Source organism: Pristis pectinata, chromosome 5, assembly GCF_009764475.1.
Source record: "Pristis pectinata isolate sPriPec2 chromosome 5, sPriPec2.1.pri, whole genome shotgun sequence".
NCBI classification, from domain to species: Eukaryota; Metazoa; Chordata; class Chondrichthyes; order Rhinopristiformes; family Pristidae; genus Pristis; species Pristis pectinata.
In genome coordinates, this window is record NC_067409.1 from 33946352 (window position 1) to 33963744 (window position 17393).

The 17393-nt window shown below is 40.9% G+C and overlaps 1 protein-coding gene across 1 annotated transcript in view; it reads right to left on the minus strand.

The window, feature by feature from the left end:
- Positions 1 to 17393, minus strand: part of malrd1 (MAM and LDL receptor class A domain containing 1) — a 198322-nt gene that overhangs the window by 132218 nt on the left and 48711 nt on the right. Inside the window, exons 11-14 of the mRNA XM_052016179.1 lie at positions 14786 to 14942; positions 14312 to 14422; positions 7993 to 8206; positions 3414 to 3661 (exon numbers count right to left, since the gene is read on the minus strand). Coding sequence (XP_051872139.1) covers positions 3414 to 3661; positions 7993 to 8206; positions 14312 to 14422; positions 14786 to 14942 — 730 coding nt within the window. The remainder of the gene's footprint in view (positions 1 to 3413; positions 3662 to 7992; positions 8207 to 14311; positions 14423 to 14785; positions 14943 to 17393) is intronic.

The following is a 17393-nucleotide window of genomic DNA, read 5'->3' on the forward strand; positions in this document are numbered from 1 at the left end:
GGGAAAGGTTGTTGTCGCGACACCATGTCACTAAGCTTTCTATCTCTGTCCTGTACTCTGGCTCATCATTATTTGAAATACGGCCCACCATGGTGGTATCATCTGCAAACTAATTCCAATTCCTGAAGACTGGGAGGTGACTAATGTCATTCCATTGTTTAAGAAGGGTAGCAAGGACAAGCCAGAGAACTACAAGTTGGTCAGCCTGACATCAGTGGTGGGGAATTTACTGGAGGGAATTCTGAGGGACAGGATCTACCAGCACTTGGATGGACAGAGTTGGATTAGGAGGAGTCAGCATGGCTTTGTTCACGGAAAGTTGGGCTTGACGAATCTTTTAGAGCTTTTTGAAGAGATAACCAAAAGGGTAGATGAAGGTAGGGCGGTGGATATTGTCTATTTGGACTTTAGCAAAGCCTTCAACATGGTCCAGCATGGCAGGCTGGTCTGGAAGGTTAGGTCCCATGGAATCCACAGAGAGCTGGTTATGTGGATTCAAAATTGGCTTGGAGGGAGGAAGCAGAGGGTGGTGGTCGAAGGTTGTTTCTCAGAATGGAAGCCAGTGACTAGTGGTGTGCCACAGGGATCGGTGTTGGAACCCTTGTTATTCATTATTTATCAATGATTTGAATGCAAATGCACAAGGATTGATCAGTAAGTTTGTGGATGACATGCAGTTAGGTGGTGTTGATAGTGAAGAAGGTTACCTTTATCAGTTAAGGATGAGGAGTGGCAAGTGGATTTCAATACAGATAAGTGTGAGGTGATGCATTTTGGAAATTCAAACCACCTTAGGACATATACTATGAATGGTAGGGCACTAGGGAGAGATAAGATATCTTTATTAGTCACATGTACATCGAAACACACAGTGAAATGCAGCTTTTGCGTAGAGTGTTCTGGGGGTAGCCCGCAAGTGTCGCCACGCTTCCGGTGCCAACATAGCACGCCCACAACTTTCCTAACCCATACGTCTTTGGAATGTGGGAGGAAACCAGAGCACCCGGAGGAAACCCATGCAGTCACACGGGGAAGAACGTACAAACTCCTTACAGGTAGAGGCGGGAATTGAACCGGGTCTCTGGTGCTGTAATAGCATCATGCTAACCGCTACACTACCGTGTAATGGAACAGAGGGACCTAGGAGTACAGAGTGCATAGCTCGTTGAAAGTGCCATCTCAGGTTAAAAGGGTGGTGAAAAAGGTATTTAGCATGCTGCCCTCATCATTCAAGTGCAGTGAGCATAGAGTTGGGACATAGCGTTGATGTTGTACAAGTCGTTGGTGAGGCCCGTACTTGGAGTACTGTGTACGTGTTTAGTCACCCTGTTTTAGGAAGTCTGTGGTTAAACTGGAAAGAGTGTAGAAAAGATTTACGAGGATGTTGCCAGGACTAGAGGCCTGAGTTATAGGGAGAGGTTGGCCAAGACTGGGTCTTTGTTCCTTGGAACATAGGAGAATGAGGGGCGACCTTATAGAAGTGTTTAAAATTATGAGATGCTTGGATAAGGTGGACAGTAACAGTCTTTTCCCCCAGATTAGTGGAGTCCAAAATTTGGAGGTATAGGTTCAGGACGAGAGGGGAAAGATTGAAAAGGGACCTGAGCAGCATCTTTTTCACACAGAGGGTGGTGAGTATATGGAATGATCTGCCAGAGGAAGTGGTTGAGGCAAGTACAATAGTATCATTTAAGAAACACTTGGATAGGTACATGGAGGGGTGGGGCTCAGAGGGGATATGGCCAAATGTAGGAAATTGGGACTAGCTGGGTGGGCATTGTGGTCGGCATGGACTGTTTGGGCTGAAGGGCCTGTATTGGTGCTGTATTGCTCTATGACCTTTATGTGAGCTGAAGATCCAGGTTTTTGGTTGAGACACCTCCAGGAAAGTTACAAACTCTGGTAAACAACAATTAAAACCAAAATACTGTCAGATTTAGATTGTCAGTCACATCAGCAGTGGTCCCATACAACATGGTGTTTTTGCACATTCATATGAACCCTGTATGTTTGTCCTGCTCACTGCTATGAGCAATTTTTAAAATAACAGGTCAGAAGCCTCACTGGTTTCAGAGCAAAGCGTCAAAATGACATACCAGATGCTGTTAATGTTATTATTTGTTATCCCTGTAATGCACAGTTAACCACAAGTTCAAAATGCCCCTTTTTACAGACATTCACAGTGCTATAAACAGCCCATGAAACTGAACGACTCCATGTCTCATAGGGATATTTGATCAGACAGTCCACCCATTCTCCAGGCTATTGAAGAGATGAAGGCTATCTGATTGTAAACCTGGATTTAAGAAAAGCTTAATTTCTCAGTTTGCTTGCTACATCAGCTTAACAAGAGATATTACACATTTTGCTCCTCTGGCACATCAACATATGCCTGGCTCTGTCATGCAGATAGATCGGTCAATTGTATTTGTTCACTACTGGGTGTAATCAATCACTGTCCACTGCATAGCAAAAATCTTCCAGTGATTACTGGAAGCAGCAGCTTTTCACATACACGTATATTGTAGTCACATATAATATTTCTCAGATTTTGCCTTTTTTTTTAAAGAAAGAAAAGTTCTCAAGCTCTCAGTAAGCATTCAAAATTTCCTTGAATAGGTGTCTACTTTAAAGCTTCAGGACCAAAAATTTATTTAACTCAGAACAATATTTATGTGCACTGCACGATAGAATTATGTGGGAAAACCAATCGCTAGATGTGATATAGACTTACTGCAGTGAGCTTGAAGTTGCAATTTTGCTTTTGGGTTTTCATAGAATAATAGGATGTTTATGCTATTCATCTCATTCCATGCTGGCTATCTACCAGAGCAACTCTCTCAGTTCCATCTCTTTGCCTTTTCTTAATAGCCTTGCAAATTGCTTCACCCCATATAATTATCCAATTCCCTAACAAAAGCCATAATGGAACCTACCTCCATTACATCAGCATCCATGTCAATCTAAAGTACAGAGGTACTGTACCTGGAACGGTGCAGTGGCTTCAAACTGCATGCACCTCTGGATACTACTTCGGTGAAATTCATTTGTGCATTTTGGCAATCTAGATCCTGATGTGCACATTAACCAACTTCCCTTTCCTCAAATCTACTTTCTTAAGTCCTTCCCCTGTCCCAGTTTAGCTCAGTTGGATGCAGATGCTGTGCATCTTTGGGTGTATTGAACGGTGGATGGTGGAAGCTCCTTTAAAAGTAGAATTATTAAAGCTGTAATTTTCTGCAGGCTGTATAACAATAAGTGTAACACCTTTTATTCATTAATTGTCATAACGAGAACAAACCAGCAGCAGAAGCTGATTGTTATAAAATGTGCTTTGCTTTCTGTTACAATCTAGACTGAGAAACTGCCTCCTGCTTGGAAGAGCAGTACCCAAGAATATCAGCTAATAATACCTTGCAGCCTTTGCTTCTCTTGCTGATGGGCGGCCCGGAAATCCTTGCCACATGTCCCGGAAGCTGTGGAAATGGGCTTTCAATGTATATGTAATGGCCAGCTGGATTTCTCAGTGTATGGTCAGTAGCTGGGCTTGTACCTAGTGTTGGTATGATCCCCTGTTTAAGAGTCCAGTCAAAGTTATCATCTCTCCATTGCCTCCAAGAGCACAGATCAAATTCGAAATCACAGCGTCCCAAATTTGAACCTGAAAATGAAATATCATATACATGTTAGTAATTATTTAGCTTTGCTTACTGATTACAATGCTGTTTTTGTAATATTGGATTTACCCTTCAATTATGATCCCTACAAAAATAGTTCACTGATGGATCCTGAAGTGAACAATAAGCCAACCTCAGACACACAGAACCGTTTGTAAAAATTGCAGGTGTTTCCCATTTGGGAGATCAGGTCATTGTCAAGGCTTTTTTTTTTCCTTTTATTTTTAAGGCTCCCTTTTCAGCTTCAAAGTCAAGGGCTTCTTCTTTGAAGGAGATACTATTTTAGAATTTAGGCCCCATTGAGATCTGTTGATGGCCAGTTCTTCCCAGCTTGTGATATCTATGGCTGTTTCCTTGAGGTATGCACTCGGTATCTTTGTAATTTTGTCCTTTGATTATCATAGGATCTCTGGCTGTGGATGAGTTGGCAGCATGGAACTTGTTTGGGGAGTTAAAAGCATGGCATCTATACAAACTGCCCACAATCCACTGAAATTAATCCCTTGGGATTATTGTCTCAATGGGATTATTGGCAAGAACACAGCTACTAGTACTGTGGTCTTAGAGTCATAGAGTAATACCGAATGGAAACAGACTCTTTGGCCCAACTCATCCATGTTGACCAAGGTGTCCACCTGAGATCTGAGCTGGTCGCACTTGCCTGTGTTTAGCACATATCCCTCTAAAACTTTCCAATCCATGCACCTGTCCAGAGGTCTTCTAAATGCTATGATTGTTCCCGCCTCTACCACTTCCTCTGGCAGCTCATTCCATATACCCATCACCCTGTCTATGTCAAGGTTGCCCCTTTAAACCTTTCCCCTTAAACCTATGCCTAGTTTTTAGACTCCCCTACACTGGAAAAAAAATTGTGACCTTCTCTGTACCACTCATGATTTTATAGAGCTCTGTAAGGTCACCCCTCAGCCTCCTTCGCTCCAGGGAAAAAAGTCTCAGTCTATCTAGTTTCTCCTTATAACTCAAGCCCTCCAGTCTTTCCAACACTCTTGTGAATCTTTTCTGTACCCTCTCTAGCTTAATCAAGTCCTTCCTATAGTGTGGTGATCACAGCTGCACACAATACTCCAAGTGTGGTCTCACCACTGTCTTGTACAGCTGCAACATGATGTCCCAACTCTTTTACTCAGTGCCCTGACTGATGAAGGCAAGTATGCCAAATGGCTTCTTCACCATCTTGTCTAAATGTGGAACTATGTACCTGTACCCCTAGATTTCTCTGTTCTACAACACTCACCAGGGTGCTGCATTCACTGTCTATGTCCTGCCCTGGTTTAACTATTCAAAATGCATGACTTAACATTTGTCTTTCCAGTCAATGTAGAAGATCTTCTGAAAGCGAAATTCCTGGTACAGGCCTTCCCTGGGTTACAAATGGATTCCATTTTTTACAGGCATCCATAAATTGGAAACGACACAAAATCACCTGATACAGTAACCATACCTCCACATTATTGTAATGAATGATGTTGATAAGGGCCACTTAACATGAACATTTATTTATTATTTCCCCTGCCTAGTTACAATGGTACAGAAGCAGGATGTCCTGTGCTCAGTGCCTGGTTTTGATGGGCTTGAAGTATTCGTGGATGTTACATTGCACAACTATCAATAGAAGCGTTTTAGCGCATCAGTTTCTGAAGCAACTCTCTTGAGTGGCTTCCCTTGGTGAAGCTGGCAGCCTGTGTTCTTAAGAGACAGTGGTGTCTGATGACTGCCAGAAGTTTACATGTAAACAGATTTTCTTTCAAGACTGGTTTCCATTTCAATTTAATAACATACATGGGAGCTTGTTCATATGTATGTGTGTCCAGATGTCAGGCGATTATAGACCAGGGAGAGCCCATACTTCTTCTGACTCTTTCGTTAATTTTGGTAAATCAGCCAGGTGTTGCATCCATAAAAGAACAGTCGGGATAATAACGAAGCTGTACACCTGGACCTGGGTGTCATTCTGTAGGTTACATCAGTGAAGGCACACCAAAGCAGTTTCCCAAATAAGCTAATATTGCACAGGATCCTGTGCTGAATCATGCTGCCCACGATTATTGATAGTGAAAAATGAAATGTGATGAGGTTACATGGCCTAGAGTGTGCAGGTAAAGCATCGTGGTCTTCTTCACTGGGAACAAGAGCCCAGACTTTGGTAAGTTCCTGCAAGAGACCTACTGCAGAAAGGTAATCACTGGTGATGTGTGCAATGATAGCACAGTCATCAGCAGATTGGAGATCAATGGCTGAAACCTTGGAAACATTGATCATTAAGTGGAGATGTCCAAGATAAAAGACTCTTCATCTGTTCTGTATGTCAATTCCTAGGAGTACCAATTCTTATCCAATCCAGAAACTCAATCACATCTTCCTTTGCTGAGACTCCAGCAACATTTTTGTTCTTTGGTGAAGATTGATGTACAAAAGTTCATTCAGAACCACTGTCTTCATGAACAGATTTCCTTCTGGGCCTTTCATCAATCCCACTTCTCTTTTTATAACATTATTCCTGTTTGCATGATTGTAGAATATTTCAGAATTCCCTTTTTAAATCCGCTGCCTGCTTTTCTCGAGCTCTGTCTCTGCTTTTCTTCTTTCCTTATTCACTTCTCTCCTCAACTTTTCTGCAATCAGCCTGGTTCTCCGGGATTTGTCACAAGTTCTTTTATTCTGCTTTATTTTATTCTCTATCTTTTTTTGATCATCTAACCAGCTCTGGCTTAAATTACACTCCCTCCTCTCTTAGGGTAATACACCATGACTCAAACTGAAATATTACAAATTTAAATGCCTCCAATTGTTAAATTATAGTCTGGCTGGCAAGCTTTGATTCCAAATACTAGGCCAGATCTGTTCTCATCCTATTGACTTTAGTCCTTCTATAACTGATATTTTTATCTTGGTGTAGTTCATATTTATTCATAGCCGTTTAGCACAATGGCATGGCTAATAAAGTAGCTGCCTCACAGGGTTCAAACTCGACTTCCAGTGCTCCCCTGTGTGGAGTCTGCTCATTCTCCCTGTGACCATAAGGGCTTCTTGCGGATACTCTAGCTTCTTCCCACATCTGAAAGACATGTGAGTTGTGAGATTAATTGTTCACTATAAACTGCCCCTAGTGTGTAGGTGAATGGTAGAATCTGGTGGGGGGGGGGGTGTAGGTGAGTGGTAGGATCTGGTGGGGGGGGTGTAGGTGAGTGGTAGGATCTGGTGGGGGGGATGTAGGTGAGCAGTAGGATCTGGTGGGGGGTGTAGGTGAGTTGATGGGAAGGTGGGGAGGAAAATGGGATTAGCGTAGCATTAACATAAATGGTGTTTAATTGTCAGGGCCTGTTTCCATGCTGTATAATTCTTTGACTTCATGATCTTATTATCATGGTTTCTGAAATGTTTCCTGACTGATGCTTGCTCCACTTGACATGGCTCATTTCCCAAAATCAAGCCCAGCAAAGTTTCCTTCCTTATTGGACCAGATATGTATTGATCAAGGGAGTATTTTTTTTGGAACACACAACTCTTCCCACTCTATGATCCTTATATTATTGCTATCTCAGGATATATTTGGCAAGTTGATGTTCCTCACTGTGACTTTTGTACATCTCTATCGTACCTCTACAAACTTGGTCCTCAGTATCCTTGTTGGTGGCCTAAGGAATAGGAGCAAGAAACAACCTGGTGGAGGAACTCAGTGGGTCAAGCAGCACCTGTAGAGCGAAAGGAATTGTCAACAGATGGACATCCTTCACCCCTTCTCGGTCTACCAATCACCTCTAGCCTGTCTCACCAATCACCCTTTCCTCTTTATACTGGCCATCTTCCCTCTCCACTCTCAGTCCTGATGTGGGGTTTCAACCTGAACCGTTGACAATAGCTTTTGCCCCACAGATGCTGCCCGATCCGCTGAGTTCCTCCGGTAGATTGTTTGTTGCTCCAGGTTCCAGCATCTGCAGTCTCTTGTGACTCCGGGCCTATGGAATAACCCTGGTCGTGTAATTGGAGCTTAGACTATAAATTACCATCAGTTTTATTATATGCACAGGAATGGAACACTAAAAAATATCATTTCTGGCTAAAGGTATTTTGTCCTTGATGAATGATTGCACAATCATCATGGCACCATTGATCTTAACAACAAGCCAATATTTATTGCGAACTAATCGAAGTAACTTGGCAGAGTCCTCTCACATTCCTTTCTCAAGACATAAAGTGAAACAATAACTGTTCTGTGTAACACATTTATCAACAGCCTAACAATTGGCTGAAGATTAAATCTGTGTGCTTTACATAAACATGATTAATTACTTACTGCAGATGACTGGATGCTCATCAGAATGATCAGCACAATCATTGGTGAAGTCACAGAGCTGATCTTTAGGGATGCAATATCCGTTGGTACATGAATACTCATCAGAGTTGCACTGTTTGTCTGGGATCAGAAGAGCTGCACAATTTTCAAAGGAAACATCATCCACTGTAATATCACCCATATAACTCACACCCCGCTTGGCTCTTAAGAAAACCTGCAAAGATAATGATAAGGCATCAGTATTCATGTTAATAAACTTCTTGTTCACAATAAAAACTAAAGAACATAAGAAGTAAGAGCAGGAGTAAGCTGTTCATCAAGATTATGGCTGATCTACCTCAGCACATTATCCCCATATCTCGAGTCCCTTAACGTCTCTGTTTTGAATGAAATCAATGATTCAGCCTTTATTGCGCATTGGGATAGAGGATTCCAAAAATTCTCCCTCATCTGAGTGAAGAAATGTCTCATTCTCTCAGTCATAATCAGCTTATTCCCTTAACCTGAGGCTGGACACTTTCAGCCAGAGGAAACATCTTTCATGCATTTAATTTGTAAGTTGCAATGAGATGTGAGGTGTTGCACTTTGGGAGATCAAATGTAAAGGGAAAGCATACAGTTAATGGCAGGACCCTTGACAGCATTGATGTACAGAGGGATATTTGGGTCCAAGTCCACAGCTCCCTGGAAGTAGCCATTCAAGTAAATCGGGTGGTAAGGACAGCATATGGTATGCCTTGCCTTCAATGGTCAGGGCATTGTGTGTAAGGGTAAGGAAGTCACATTGCACCTATAGAAAAACTTTGGTTAGGCCGCACTTGGAGTACTGTGTGCACTTCTGGTTGACCAATTACAGGAAGGATGTAGAGGCTTTGGAAAGGGTGCAGAGGAGGTTTATCAGGCTACTGCCTGTATGGGAGAATATGAGCTATAAGGAGAGGTTGGATGCACTGGGGTTGTTTTCTTTGGAGTGTTTGAGGCTGAGGGGAGACCTATAGAAGTTTTTAAAATTATAAGAAGTATAGATAGGGTAGACAGACAGAATCTTTCTCTCAGGGTTGAAATGTCAAGTACAAAAGGACATGCATTTAAGGTGAGAGGGGGAAGGTTTAAAGGAGATATGCAGGGCGGGTTTTCTTACACAGAGAGTGGTGGGTGCCTGGAACAGGCTGCCAGCAGTAGTGATGGAAGCAGATACATTAGTGGTGTTTAAGAGGCTGTTAGATAGACACATGAATATGCAGGAAATGGGAGGGATATGAATCACGTACAGGCAGAAGAGATTTAGTTTAATTCCGCATCATGTTTGATGTAGACATGGTTGGCCAAAAGGCCTTATCCTGAGCTATACTGTTCTATGTGCTTTCTTCAAAACTCTATAGAATGCAGGCCTAGTCTACTCAATTGCTCTTCATACAGCAAGCCTGTCACTTCTGGAACCAGTGCGCAGTACCTCTTCTTGGAACAAATAAAATTGTGGAGGTTGAGCAGCATTTGGTTCCAGATTCCAGCAGGTAAGGAGACCAAAACACAATACTTCAGGTGTTATGTCACCAAGTCCTTATACAATTGCAGTAAGATTTTCTTTGTCTTGGATGATAAAGGTCAACACATCATATACATTTCTACTAGTTTGCTGCACATGTTTGTTAGCTGGGAATGACGTGTACAAGAACACTGATGTGTTTTGGCATTTAGAATATTGTAACAAATTTACTGTGTTTTCTTCTTGTTCAAATGGGCGAGTCAGATTTACTGTTAGAACCCGTTAATGGCACTTTTTCTTTCCCTGTATCTCCCTCTTCTCTTCATCTTCAACAAGTGCTGGCAATTTTGGGGATGCATTCGGAAGCTGGAAGAAAATGGTGCCGAGAGACAAGGAGGCCTTGGGGAAGTGGAGTATGGGGAGAAAGACTAGAGAGAGAGATGACTGTTCAGGCCTGTTGGGGTGGTTTTGCTAGCTTGACAAAGTGATGAGGAAGAAAAATCAAAGGCAAATAAATGAATTTGGATGCAGGTTAGTCATAAGCACTTCGGATTTGCTTTTAGAGGCAAGAGGTATTAGAGGTATTTGATAACTTTGTTTTTTAAAAGTAGTGTTAGAGTAATGGATGGTTTTGGGAATAGATTGAAGCCTGGTATGAAATATATGGCCCAGCCAGATTTGATGATGGATACCTCTGGCAATTATGGCCAGCACATGAGGTAATGAAGGTGGAGAAAGTGAAACAAAGTCAGAGAATGATTAAAATGATCAAATATTGTGGCAAATAGTTAGCCAAAGGCTAGAAAATTGGGATGTTGAAAGTGCACTTGTAAATGATGTGGTGAAGAGATTTTAATTCTCTTGGGGAAGATGCAGAAGGAAATGCCATTGGAAGTGGCCCAGGTAACCTTACTATTGAAAGAGACCATGAGAACAGAGAGGTCAGGGGAAACAGGGTCAATAAAGTAACTATGGAAGAATATGTCTGAGAATGGGTGAGGGAGAAGAGGGCAATGAACTCAAAGGAAACAGGTTAAGAGAGTTTATTCATGCAGAGGATGAGGAAGGAATATAACTCAGGGAGAAGTTCAGGATGAAGCTGGGGTCAATGGAAGATGACAAAGATTTTAGAAGAGTAGCGGAAAGAATGGGATCTTCATTATTGCAGCTTGCAGGAGAAAGCTGGTCAGTTGATGAAATAGGGAGTATTTATGAACAGAGGGACCTTGGAGTACAAGTCCACTGATACTTGAAGGTGGAAACATAACTGGACTATATAATTAAGAAGCCTTATGGGATATTTGCCTTCATAGTTGGGGCATTGAATACAGCAGTAAGGTGGTTAATGTTCCAACTTTATAAAGCACTGGTCAGACCTCAACTGGAGTACTGCATGCAGTTCTGTTCATTACTAAAGTAAAGGAAAGATGTGATAGCGCTGAGGAGAGTGCAGAGGAATGGATGTTACGTGGGATGGAGCAGTTCAGTTATGAGGAGAGAATGGAGAAGCAAGGTCTGTTCTTGCTGGAATGGAGGAGGGTAAGAGGCAACATGATTAATGTATATAAAATCATGAAGGATATAGATAGGATAGACTGCAGGAAACGTTTCCCCATATCAGAGGGAGCTAAAACTGGAGGATTGAGGTGTAGAGCAAGGGGAAAGAGATTCATAGGGGATATGAGGGGGACCTTCTTAACCCAGTGACTGTAAGTACCTAGAATACACTGTCTTATGGAGTGGTTGAGGCTGGGTTACTAACAGCAGTGTCTAGATGAGCATTTGAATTGCTTATGCATAGAGGGCTGTGGACCAAGTGCTGTACGATTGGATTATTTCAGAAGGGTGCCCACTGGGTTGGCATGGATGAGTTGGGCTGAATGGCCAGTTTCCATGTTGTATAATTCTATGATATCTGTGATATCACAGATTTCTCAAATCCCTGGGATTCTATTCCAGGTTCTATTGGGATAGATGGGGATGAAGAAAATCAGTAGGAACAGTTAGGTATATAAGTAATTTTAAATACATACAAGTTAACATTCAGGCATATAATTTGAATTTGGATCCACCAAACCCTTACTTTGTATTTTCCAGATGCATTTCTTCATGGCAAGTGAACTGAGAGAGCCCTTCCAGTGGATTAAGTATGTATCAGTTAAGCACTTGATAGCAATTGGAAATCAATAGGGACTTCACAAGCTTTCCACCTGGTGTTTCATTGCTTGTTGAAGTTTTTTCAAAATTAAATTTGATTGCTACAATGTGATCTTTAAACAGCAATTAAGCTTTAAGTTGCTACTGCACTATTTCAAGAAACAAATTCCTGGCAACTTAAATCAAAACGGTCTGATAAGGGGCAACTAACAGAACATTGGGTGTGCTATAATGGGATCCTTGAATCCAGCTAAAAGAAGGAGAAATTATTTATGATTATAATTCAGTTATCCCGTCTGACAGAGCTTCAGATCCTAAGTCAATAGGTAAAAATACTGCACACACAAGTACATAAGGCACAGAGAACATTGTGATCTGCTGTGAAGCTCCAGTGATGGGATATCATAAGCAAGCACAGCCATAAAAACTGATCCCTGGGAAAACGATCAGAAATGATGTATGATCACCCACGGGACCATGTCTCCAGGAAAGAGCTAACACTTTCAGATGGGGAAGAAGGGATAAACTTCCTGAATAACAGAGGAGGTAGATTTTTGCTCCTTAACATAAATATAAGTAATGATATCTCAAAATATCCCTAAATGATTGCTTATATAAAGAATAGTGCTTTCTTGCAGATGAAAGACAAGGGGAGAGAGTCTTTTAGGTCACATGTAAATGAAGTGAACTATTGTGGGTGAAATTCAATACTGAAGCATGTGGAGTGATATATCTTGGTAGAAAGAATGGATAGAGACATGTCAAAAGGTTTAATTTTTTTTAAATAAGAGGATGGAAAAAAGATAGTCTTGGAGGTATTTTGTTTAAATCTTATAAAGTGCGAGGGCAGTTTAACAAAAATGTTAATGGAGATGAATACACCATATGGGATCTTGGGTATTATAAATGGGACATTGAGCACAGAAGCTGGGAAGTAACATTAAACATTTAAGCACGAATTTGAATTCTAATAGACTATTGTTTCTAATTCTGAGCATCACACTTTAGGAAGGACATCAATGTTTTGCCAAGTGTTTGAGAGAAGTCCTGCTAGAAGGCTATAGATTACAACTATCATAAATAGACTGGAGAATTGTGCTACTCTCCTTCTATCAGAGAAGTGCAAGAGGAAATTTGATAATCACACAGTGTCAGGATAGACTAAAAAGAGGAAAACACTTTCACGTGACTGTAGGGACAATAACTATGGCACAGATATAGTACAAAGCAGTGTTGAGACAATGAAAGCTAGAATTTGTAATGCACTGCTTGGTTGGGTGGTGAATGTAGTCCCAATGACAGCCTTCAATAGGAAATTAGATAAATCCTTGAAAGAAAAAAAAACAAGGATCTGGGGAAGGTGCAAAAAAGAGGAACTAACTGAATTGCTCTTTGAAGAACCAGCCCAGACTTGATGTACTGAGTGGCTTCCTCGTGTATTGTACTATTCCATGATTCTAAGAATTAATCAGTTGGTTGCTTGAATACAGTTTAAATTATTCCGTAATATTTTCTGACCACTTTCATTCAGCCTGCACATTTGCTTTATTAGGTTCCTATTTTGTGCATCTGTCTAATAGACTCTTATTGAACACCTCAAACATTTGAATATTCAAATGACCACAGTTTGAATCACAGCTGGTCTCTTCATTATGTCCTCTCAGAGACATGTACTTCTAACTTGACAAATAAACTGAATGCTAGTAATTGTTTTATGATTTCCTGAGTTTTGGCTCTTGGTAGTTAAGTGGAATATTATTGATAGACAATATTATTGATAGAAGAGAGTTTTATGCAAATTTGGATTCTCATGGGAAATGAACAAAAAGTGCTGGAAGTGCTCAACGGGTCAGGTAGCACCTGCAGGATTAATGCTACAGGTTGAAGAGGAAGGGTTTTCTGACTGAAACATTGACTCTGTTACTATTTCCATTGACCTGTTGAGTGTTTTCAGCATTTTCTGTTTTCATTTTAGATTTCCAGCATCCATATCCATTTTGGATTCTCATGAGATTTCCTGAAGAAGTTAGACCATTAGACCATAAGACATAGGAGCAGAATTAGGCCTTTCAGCCAATCGAGTCTGCTTCGCCATTCAATCATGGCTGACTCATTTTTTCAACCCCATTCTCCCACCTTCTCCCCATAGCTCTTATCCCCTTTACCAGTCAACAACTTGTCTATCTCTGCCTTAAGTACACCCAGTGATTTGGCTTCCACAGCCCTCTGCGGCAAGAAATTCCACAGATTCACCACCATCTGGCTGATGAAATTCCTTCTTAACTCAGTTTTAAAGGAACGTCCCTTATTCTGAGGCTGTGTCCTCAGATCCTAGACTCTCATACTAATGGAAACATCCTTTCAACGTCCATTCTATCCAGGCCTTTCAGTATCCAGTAGGTTTCAATGAGATTCCCCCTCATCCTTCTGAACTCCATCGAGTACAGGCCCAGAAACATCAAACGCTCCTCATACATTAAGCCTTTCATTCCTGGGATCATTCTTGTGAACCTCCTCTGGACCCCCTCCATGGACAGCACATCCTTCCTCAGATATGGGGCGCAAAATTGTTCATAATGCTCAAATTTCAAGATTATATTTTTCTCATCCAATCAACAAGCACATTTCCAAACATCATTGTATTATAGTAGATAGTTAAAAATAATTGGAGCAAACCTGAAAATGAGACTGAACGCCAAGAAATATCTCACCCCGCCTCCAATGGTTACCTTGGCTCCCACTTTGTGACCAGAGTAACTGTGTCATGTTGCCAAATTTGATGAAGACCTTAATGAAATCAAAATTGCAATCATTAGCACAAGGATCTGAATTTGTAGGAGCTTGTAATGAATGAAATCAATAACTACATATTGTTTTGTGTCATATAAGATTTAGAAAAACTGCAGATAAATAATTCTTCCAAAATTGAACATTTAAGGTATCCCAAAATACATGCTGTTAGAAATCGACTGAATTTGTTTAGGTTGATGAAATGAATCCGAATCATTTTGCTCCTTCAATATAAATAAACAAGAAAAAAGCTAGTTCTGGATTTGTGTGTTTAAGAATTAAATTCTAGAGCTACTGTGCTGTAATCTAGAAATTTTACTGAGAAAAAAGAATAGGTTTCAACAGTAAGAAAAGTATTACCTGTAATGATCCAATGGTAACTCCACTCATGTGATACCAAAAGACCAATTTACACTTTGGACCAGTAAGGGATATTTCAGGAGTGAAGAGGTCAGCTGAGTGTCCAAATTTCCCATTTGAACTATCAGCATAAAGGTACCAGCCTCGTTCTGTGCCCCTGCGAGTACAAGTTAAATGTTTAAAGTTGGCTTGCTCAAATGTTGCAATCCTCTGTCATATACTTCAAAGTACATGCCAATTGTTTAACAATTCTGGAAGACAATACAGATAGTGTATTATAACTTTTCCGCACAGGAGTTGGTGCTGGGCCCATTATTGTTCGTCATTGATATAAACGACTTGGATGAGAATGTATAAGGCATGGTTAGTAAGTTTGCAGATGACACGAAAATAGGTGGTATCATAGACAGTGAATAAAGTTATCAAAAGTTACAGGGGGATCTTGATTAGATAGGTAAATTGGTCAGAGGAATAGCAAATAGCATTCTGTTCAGATAAGTGCAAGGTGTTGTATTTTGGGAAGTCAAACCAGGTTAGGACTTTCACAGTGAATGGTGGGGCCCTGGGGAGTGTTGTAGACAGAGATACTTAGAAGTACAAGTACAGAGTTCCCTGAAAGTGGCATCACTGGTGGACAGGATGGTGAAGGCAGCGTTTGGCATGCTGGCCTTCATCAGCCAGGTCTTCCAGGTCTGTCCTTAAGCAATCACTTACCAGATGGCTCCATTCCAGGACCAACGAGGTTTAGCCACTTACCTTGGAAGTGTGGTAAGAGGGCTGGGCTGCAGGTGAGGGTGAAACAGCATGAGTACAAGACCCCCCCTCCCAGCATACTACTAGCTAAGGTTCAGGCCATTGAGAACAAAGTTGATGAACTAAGGGCAAGACTGACCTATCAAACATTGGTATTGGTTTATTATTGTCACTTGTACTGAGGTACAGTGAAAAGCTTGTCTTACAAACTGATCATACAGGTCAATTCATTACACAGTGCAGTTACATTGTGTTGGTACAGAGTGCATTGATGTAGTACAGGTAAAAACAGTAATAGTATAGAGTAAAGTGTCACAGCTACAGAGAAAGTGCAGTACAATAAGGTGCAAGTTCACAACAAGGTAGATCGTGAGGTCATAGTCCATCTCATTGTTTATGGGAACCGTTCAATAGTCTTATCACAGTAGGTAAAAGCTGTCCTTAATTCTGGTGGTACGTGCCCTCAGGCTCCTGTATCTTCTACCCAATGGAAGAGGAGAGAAGAGAGAATGTCCCGGGTGGGTGGGGTCTTTGATTATGCTGGCTGCTACACCAAGACAACGAGAGGTAAAGACAGAGTCCAAGGAGGGGAGGATATAGGTCAAAGGTAGGCAAATTGAACTAGCTCACATGGATATCTGAATAGAGGAGTTAGGCTTTAGGGCTTGTTTCTGTGCTGCATTACTCTACGACTCTAGTATTATCTGACCATTCAATTAAAAAGAAAATTTAGAAAAACTGCATACCTGATAATAACTGCAACTACTGCTATTAATGCATTGGCTACTGCTGGAATTGATAGAGATAATGGAAGTGTAGATGCACTTTCCTTGAATCCCAAAGAAAGTTTTGAAAGACTATTTCAACAAAAGAATTTGGATAGATTTATGAGATATGTGATCCCTTTCAAAAATGTATTAATAAACATTATCAAAAATTTGGAAAAAAGTACTGTGTTTGTAAAAGTTTCCCTGAAGGCTAGTGTGAAAAAGGCTGTGGTATAATTGCACAGTGTTTTGGATTCTACAAAGCTTTTTTCCATGGTCCCTGCTGCTCAATTTGTTGTGTATCACACAATGTATACACTTACATACATTTCAGCAATGACAGTGCGACTACACACAGCAGATAGTGCCAAATGTGCAACTTCACCAAGATACAGGCTGGATTATTGTAACCACTCATGTGTCTGTCATTAACCCAATGGCATACCTACACTCTCCTATCTGTATGTATGATATTCTTCTTATATCAGAAAATAACATACAATAATGAGTGCTTCCCAGGTTTCTTTATAAGGTAATCTGATATAATAGAGATTTTCAAAGCTGTAATAAAATGTCTATCTCTATGGTGATATGTGATTTGTAACCATAGCTAATAGCACCTCTGCAAAAACTCACCAGTCTCAGTGGAGAACAGGTACTATTACGCTGTCATGTGAAGCAGAGATCTCATCTAACAGTCAAGTTAGTTGCTTGGAGAAATTAGAAAAGGAAAGCCACTGAGGACAGGTAAGCAAAATTTCTGTGTACTGCATGCTTCAAACTTGCTACAGGATTCAGAAGCAGTTGTAATAACAAGAATAAAAAAGAGGAAAGACTATGGAAGCAATTAGAAATGTCATGTTGGCACAACAATATGTCAGCAGACAGAATTTGTAAGGCTGCCATTTGAACTTTTAGTTTGTCATCATTGAAGTTTCACAGGAGGTCAGATGAAACACTACATCTTCAAGTGGACCTGTAACATCACCACACTATTGTTTGAAGTGGTTTTCTACATCCATTGTATTACATGGATGCTAAAGACAAGGCTGAAGTATTTGCAAGGTGTTTAACCAGGCTTCCACCCA